Source organism: Nannospalax galili, unplaced genomic scaffold, assembly GCF_000622305.1.
Source record: "Nannospalax galili isolate Female #2095 unplaced genomic scaffold, S.galili_v1.0 scaffold290, whole genome shotgun sequence".
Classification (NCBI taxonomy): Eukaryota; Metazoa; Chordata; class Mammalia; order Rodentia; family Spalacidae; genus Nannospalax; species Nannospalax galili.
This window is the reverse complement of record NW_008331486.1, coordinates 1,009,521-1,017,117: the sequence shown is the minus strand read 5'-3', so window position 1 is coordinate 1,017,117 and position 7,597 is coordinate 1,009,521. Positions and strand designations below refer to the sequence as shown.

The 7,597-nt window shown below is 37.8% G+C and overlaps 1 protein-coding gene across 1 annotated transcript in view; it reads left to right on the top strand.

Annotated features, from left to right (window-relative positions):
• The window catches only part of Strbp (spermatid perinuclear RNA binding protein), an 81,213-nt gene extending 76,198 nt beyond the window's left edge, over positions 1 to 5,015 (top strand). Inside the window, exons 16-17 of the mRNA XM_008824450.2 lie at positions 1,392 to 1,436; positions 4,050 to 5,015. Coding sequence (XP_008822672.1) covers positions 1,392 to 1,436; positions 4,050 to 4,126 — 122 coding nt within the window. The 3' untranslated portion in view covers positions 4,127 to 5,015. The remainder of the gene's footprint in view (positions 1 to 1,391; positions 1,437 to 4,049) is intronic.
• The last annotated feature ends 2,582 nt before the right edge of the window (positions 5,016 to 7,597 follow it).

Genomic DNA, 7,597 nt, shown 5'->3' with positions numbered 1-7,597 from the left:
AATGCTACTAACACTTAGATGTTTGCACATGTGTCTTTAATCTCTATGTATCTGATTATTACTAGTCACAGACGGTTACACTCAGATCCTTAGTACCTGAGTATGGATATAAAGTTATCAGGTACATTTCAATGGTAATGTTTTTCACATCTACCAATTATTAAGGAGCAAATTTTTATGCTTTGAAGAATTATTTTAAAAAAATTTTTAAAGTTTAATAACTATGTGATTAGAAGAAGCATTTCATTACAGCTTTAACATATTTAGTAACACACTCCAGAGCAAGGATACATCTCTTTTAAAAGTGAGCAGCCAGTACTCTTAACTCCTGATCCACCTCTCCAGCTCCCTTTGTTCTGTTTTAGAAACCAGTTCAAAAATTTTTTCCCTAGAGAGTTACCCAAGTGATTTCATATTTACATACTTTTAATGTTATTCTAAAAGATTAGAAATTATAGCTTCCTTTAAAATATTTATAGTTCTTACAACAACGCTATATAAAAAAAAGCTTGTGAGGTTTCTTATTTAAATTCTCTGTGCTAAGGGTATATGAGCAATTAATGGCAGAACTAATTGGTTCAAAAACATCTGTGTTCTGAGTAGTATTTGTTAATTTGTTTATTTATTTACTTATTTTGAGACAAGGTCTCATTATGTAGCCCTGGCTCACCTGGAATTTACTGTGTAGACCAGGCTGGCCTAGAACTCACAGAGCTCTGCCTGCCTCTGTCTGAGATTAAAGTGAGCAGTAGTTTTTACTTACTAAAATCTGAAGGTTTCTCCTAGGCAAAAGATACTAATATCAAGTTTGCCAACAGTACTGACTGTTGGGACCAGTCGTTCAGATACCATTAAGTCATAGACCTTGCCCTTGGGTTCATGACCTGACCCATATGTGCCCTTTAGTGGCATTTGAGGCCTTAGCATGTTTTGTCATTGTTTGTGAACTGAGATATGGAAAGTGCTTTTTCCTAAATTTTTGAATTTGGTAATTGGGTTCGTTCTAAGTATTCTTTTGACCAACAAATGCTATACAATCTGCTAGATTTAGGTGATGCAAAGATAAGATTTGATTATTTCTGCTACTTTAGTGGGGAATACAGACAAGTAGACAAATTACAGTGCAAAAGTACAGAATACAGAGAGCACGGAGAAGAGAGGGAGATGGATATTATGGTAGGTCAAGGAGATCTTTGTAGGCCATAGTGAGAGGCTTCTGCATCTAAGCAGGAACGTAGTGACTAGGCTGGGCCACTCTGGGAGTGGCTCTTATTTTCTCAGCCATCCAGCTTCTGTCCTAGCATGCCAGGCCAGGTGGTAGTGGAGAATCTGGCCAATTCTGACTACCCTCAGTCGTGGATTGATGTGGTTTTTTTTCTTCTTTGCACCAGGCTATGGAACACCGTATGGTTACAGTACAGCCGCCCCTGCGTATGGTATGTACATTAACTTATTGGTTTCTCTTCTTAGCAAATTTGTCACATCAATCCAAAACACAGTCTGTAAAACCAGGGTTTCAATAAACAAGTCGGAGGATCTCAGACCTATTCATTTTAGTGACCCAACTTAAATTTCCTCTGAAAATGCCACAACCTTGTGGTTCTTGGTTTGGTTGAAGTTGCTCTTCTCTCTGCTTTGCCTGATTGGAGGACTGCTTGTTCTAATTGCCTGTTCTGACCATATTGGAATTAAGTATTTGAAGTAATTCTTCTTACAGCCAACTATACTCCATTCAAAGGCTACTGAAGGGCCATGCTCAGTTTGTCGCGTGGCAACCTGCCAGTTATATCACCACATTTAAGTTTCTGGTCTGGAACTGTGTGAACCTGGGTGATTGGAGTCAAGAATAGGAAGCCCTCACTTCAAATTTGTATCCCTCATTCTTTGCTATGCATTTTTCCTTTGGAAGCAAAGAGATGTCATCAGTCCTAGAGAGGAGATGATGGGGGTCATTACCAATGTTCCCTAAGTTCCTTCTGCAGAAAGTCAGTAGCTTATGCTGGGAAGCATTAGGCCTATCTCTTCTTACTCCCTCAAAATAGAGAAAAGAAAAACAAACCAATAGTAAGTAAGTGAATGAACCTCACTGGCCCTTTGGATAACTTTTGAATGAGGTTTATGTGGCAATGGAGGCAGTAGGTTTGGAGTCAGTGATATATGCTCCTAGACATTTCTCCTAACTCAGGTGCTACATGTTATAGAAGCCACCATCTGCAGGATGCTTGTCACTGAGAGAAGAAGCGAGCAAGAGAGTATATGTGCCTGTATGTGTGAGAGTATGTCCACACAGCCTCAGACTGGGCGTGCATGCACACAGAAGCCAAAGGCCCTTCATGCATTGCTATTTGTGGCATGAATCCTCTACATGATCTCAGACCTTCACATTGTGCCTTTCCTCTTCACACATCAGCTTTACCATTTTTGTTGTGATGAAAACTATAGGTCCTTAAGACACTGTTAAACTGAAGCTTCATCTGATTGCCTAACTGTAGAATTTGAGTAGTTTGGCCTCACTGCCTATGAAGACAGACATTTTATCTTAGAAAGATGTAGAGAAATGGCAAGGGTCAAATGTGTGGAGTAAGTTTTGTTTAGGCAAAGTGCAGAGCCTAGACTTTCATCCTTTGCCTGATTGTGTCCTATAGTACACATATATATGACCAAAGCGTCCCTATATTCTAAGTTAAGAGTAATATGTGGTGATTTTGGGATTGGGACCTAGAATATGCTTTTACCCAGAATTTCTTCTGAATTCAGATTGTCTAGTTTTTTTTTTGTTTGTTTGTTTGTTTGTTTGTTTGTTTTTTGGGTTATTGTTTTGTTTCGTTTTTTTTAATTTGGCTATTGGCTTATCTTTTCTCTAGCTATTGAGCATCCTGAGCACCTCATCCTTCCAGAATGGGGTCTGGTCAGTTAAACCAGATGTAGTACATTTGACTAACTTGCTCTGCTGTGTCTTGTGAGTGCTAGAGAATTTGCCTTCCAGGCCACCTTTCAAACCTTTCAAAGTCTGTGTCTTTGTGTCAGTTGTGTAGCAACAATATGAATTTTAGCAAAGGTTTGCTAGAGTATTTTTTCTTTTAAAAAAACATTTGTTATCTAGAGTCTGAAGTTATATCCACGTTTTTCCTCGGTCTTTTTAATTTTTCTCTCTTGATCCTTCTTTAACATTATCCTTTCATGCTGTGGCCTCTGAGTCTCTGTTCTTGAAGCTCCTCTCTTTCATGTGCCATATAACTGACTTCCAAAGCTGATGTAATTTGATGCCCCCATTTTTCACATAAAAGATTTGATTTTTAAATGTTACTGTGATGCAAACCTACTAAAATAATGCTTTATTTTGGCTGTAAGGTAAATATGTCTTTTGGCCTTTGTAAAGCTGTTGCATGTGGGTAATCTCCCTCTGATCATCTGGTGCTCTTGAATACCTGCTGTTGCTGCTTTGTGATTTCTCCATAGGTTAAATATTAGAATAAGCATAGGAGCAGTTTCAAATCCTCCTTGAGTATGCAGAAGTTTGTGAGGCCACAAGAACTACTAATTACAAATTAAGAAAGTAATTAATCTTTCCAGATTTGCCATGCCAATATTGGTGGTAGCTGTTCAGAAGATAAACACCTGGTGGTGGCTCTAGTTGGAGCTGTCCTTCCAGGGAATTGAGGCCTGCATAGAAAGCTGTGCTTTGCATCTTGACATCTTGTTTCCCTTTTAATGTTATATGCCAAATTGAGAGCCATATGGATTTCTGGAGTAAACTTTAGAACACAAATATTAATTACTAGCATTGCTTTTGGTTGTTAGAATTTATAGCACCTCACTCAGATGTCATTTCTGAATATCATTGTATGATGTAGGCATCTTACTTTTGAGTAGAAAATATTATGTATCAAAATGCAAGAGAAATTTCAAAATAGGAAATCTCTGAGACATTTGTGGGCCTCTTCCAAAGTGTTGACTGACTAATCTGGAAATGGTTAATAATTATTGTAAGATTTTTTTTTTTTACCTGAAATTTTTATTGGAGTCCTCTCCGTTTCTTTTCTCTATAGGTTTGCCCAAGAGAATGGTTCTGTTACCCGTTATGAAATTCCCAACATATCCTGTTCCCCACTACTCATTCTTTTAGTAAATGACAGAAGCTCATTCCTATTGAACAACAATACAGTACAATGCAGAATGTTAGCGAAAAAGCCTTTTTATCCTGCTTTCTTTGAACACATACTTGATCAAAATTATTTGTAAAGAACATCTTTCCTACTTTTTGATTTTAACAAATGCAAATTTAGTTCTCTAAAACTTGAAAACAAAAAGAAAACCAGTTCTGTGAAACGGTACCTCATTTCTGGAAAATAATTTATACCAGCCCTTTTGTTCTAGGGAAATAAGTCTAGCAGCTCAAAGTTTAAGTTTTAAGAGAGTATCAGATTATGTAAAATTAAATTTGTGAAGGATGTATAGAGTCTCAAACACTGATCACAAATAAACTGCTTTGTCGTAACACAGAGTACTGCCTGGTTCCTGATGCAGTCACTGATTCATAGCTGATTGATATGTACTTGCCCGAGGGCACTTTAATTTGGGCTGTAGTTATTTTTTTTTTTAATACAATAGAGACTTTTCATTTAAACTTTAACTTTGTAAATAATGAAGTGTGTAATTAAAGCCAATAAAATATGGGTTTGAATATTGTTTTAGCTTATTATTTTTGATATGTTTTGGTATCAAATTTCAAGGAATTGCAAACTAAAATAGTAAGTTAGCCCTAGAAACCCATTCATTTGTAAGCAAGCTGCTAAAACAAGGCAAAGATGATTGTTAGTTTGAAACAGCCTACTTAACTTTGTAAGCTCTTTGTACTCCAGTTGTACAAGGATGCCTCCATGATAAAGGTTACATTGTTATCCTAGCATTGCTTATTAAAATGATGGCACTACCCAGAGATGGGGAAGGAAGAATGTGATTATTTTAGTCTACGAATTTCCAAGTTTTAAAAAATAAATTAATCAATCACCCTCTTTTGTTCTTGTGGCCTTCTTCACTCTGTAAGATTCTGTGTTCACTCCCTGACTTTTTTCATGAAGATAGAAGATTAGCATTTTTTCTGGAATTCCGGAATGAAGGATCTCCTTTCTTCTTCAATTACATCAGAATCTAAAGCAGCAACAGGGTCCCCATAAAAACTTGCTCTCCAGTTGTCCCAGTTCTTGTTGAGTGCTGCTGTGAAAAGTGACAGGTTTCAGCCATGGGTCAGCATTTATTTAAGACACCTGATTACACTGGTGGAAACTGATGAGTCAGTAACATTGTGCTGTTCTGTAAAGGGTGCAGACGGAGTCCTCACTTGCATTCTCACCTTGTCTGGAAAGCTGATGATGTTACTAGAAGATAACGGTTTCATTAAGGTACTCACCCCCATGAAGGCAGCAGTGTGGTCCACTACCAATATTTACAAGCACTGTGTCTTTTAACATGTCTGTTTGTAGAAGGAATCAACCCTCCTTTTTTCCCCATTAAATTATTTTTTCAAAACCAAACACTGCCCATCAGTTACAAGTGGGCTTCACAAAACACGACAACTTTATGTGCCAGATTTCTTTGGAATCACTGAGGGTGAATTGGACAAGGAAACACGAGTTTTAGCCTCACTTCTCAGATGTATATTTCACAGTAATTTGTCCTTCACCCTGACCTTTTGTCTGTATTAGTGGTGGGTGATACGTTAATAAAACCGCGTCACTTGCTGGAAATAACCGTAACTTCTCATTCTCATCATGCGCGTTAGTGGCTAGACGTAATCAAGAAGGGCCCATCGCTGGGAGTTTCATGTTTCATTGATTCGTTTGCTGACCTATGGATGAAACAGAGCCATCACTGAGAAGAAAAAGCATGGCTGGTAGTGTCCAGTTTTTATTAAGTATTACATTGGTTCTCTGGTTTTGGAATACTATTAATTGGCAGTTGCAGTCCTATTGTTATTTGAAATTAATCATCAAATTTGGATTTTAGTCTGGAATCTCTCTGGAGATTTCTCTTTAGAAAATTCTTTGAAGTAGCTGACTCAGCTTCATACTCAAGCCGTCTCTGATGGAGAAAAGGGAGCTGTGCTGTTTTCCAACATGATGGCAGTCATTTCAAATGGTTTCTACCAAGTCTTTTTTTTTCCTTTCTTCTTAATTTTGTTGTTTGTTGGAAGTTACTAACCATGTTGTAAACCTGCCCAGTTGCTGCAAACTTTACATTTCTCTGCTTTACTTAAAACAATTGAGCTGTCAGTCCTTTGTTAGAAGTGGTAACCATGCAAGTTCAACTGTTGAAATTCTGTAATGAATTAAGTGTCCCCCCCCTTTTGCCCTTCCTACCCCTCCATTTTGTAATGAAAATTCCACTTACAGCTGAAAGAGCAGAGAAATATAAATGAAGCTCTTGGCTTCATCAAATGGTGTGAAATTAACATAAAGTTTTGCTTCTCTGCTCTTTTCTTCACTGTAGGTGGTTTTTTCATTGACAGCCCCTATTGCCAGCCTCTGAGCGTCGCACCATTTATTATTCACTTGGGCCCTCAAGATTTCTTCTCTGACTTCTAGAACCATCAGGTTGTCTGGCTTGAAATGGCAATTTCTGTATCTTGGTCCTAAGAGCAATGTGACACCCTGAGGCTTTCCTGTTTTCAGATACATCACTCTAACACCTTTTTGAAAACAATGACTGAGCATTTTAAAGAAGAGCAATACTTTGTCCAAAGCCACGGTGTCTGTTTTGAAACTTTTTCTTTGGAAACCTAGCAATATCTATGTGTAATCCCTTTAGAGTAGCTCTTGTCAGAGAGTTTACAAACCATTGTAGAACTTAGAATTTGTGTGTGAGCCGTGCTATCTTCTGACACTTTTTAAACTTTTTTAGCACATAATTCGAATAGTTACATTCCTGACTGCGTCAGCTAGTAGTATTATAATTTCTCTGAGATAGGGGTCCTCCTTAAGCCATATCTTGAAGTGGGGGCCAGCACCTCACCAGGGGTGTGGCTAGCAGCCTGTGTCCCTTCAGGCTGCAGGAGCACCCCATCTCTTGTGCCAGGTAATGGGTCTCATATCCAACATACCTCATGCTGGCAAGGTGGAACACATAATGTGGTGAAGCAAGGAGTCTGATTTACATAGCTCCTGACATTGTTTGTAATCTTTCTCAAATTGTTAACCTTGGGAACAAGCCACTGATCTATTTTGCTGGTATTAGGCTTCTCTATTTAAAAAAATTGGATGAATGTTTGAAAAAAATCATGACTCAGTCACCATTATTGATTGAAGAGCTGGGAGTACTTCGTTAATGTATTTTTAAAACTGGTGTTGGACCCTCTGTGTATTTCAGGTTAATACTTTTAAGCAGTTTTCAGCACGTTTATCTCACTTTATTCTCGTTCTCCTCGGACCTTCGTAGCCATATCACTTGTATAAAATAGGCTGAGATATAGTGACTGTAAGCTGTGATCTCAGTATACAAAGGTAAGCTCTTTTATTTTCTGATTAAAGAGAAAAATAACTAGTTAACATAACCTGCATATATGACAATCATATGATGTATTTGATCTCTTAGGTCTTAT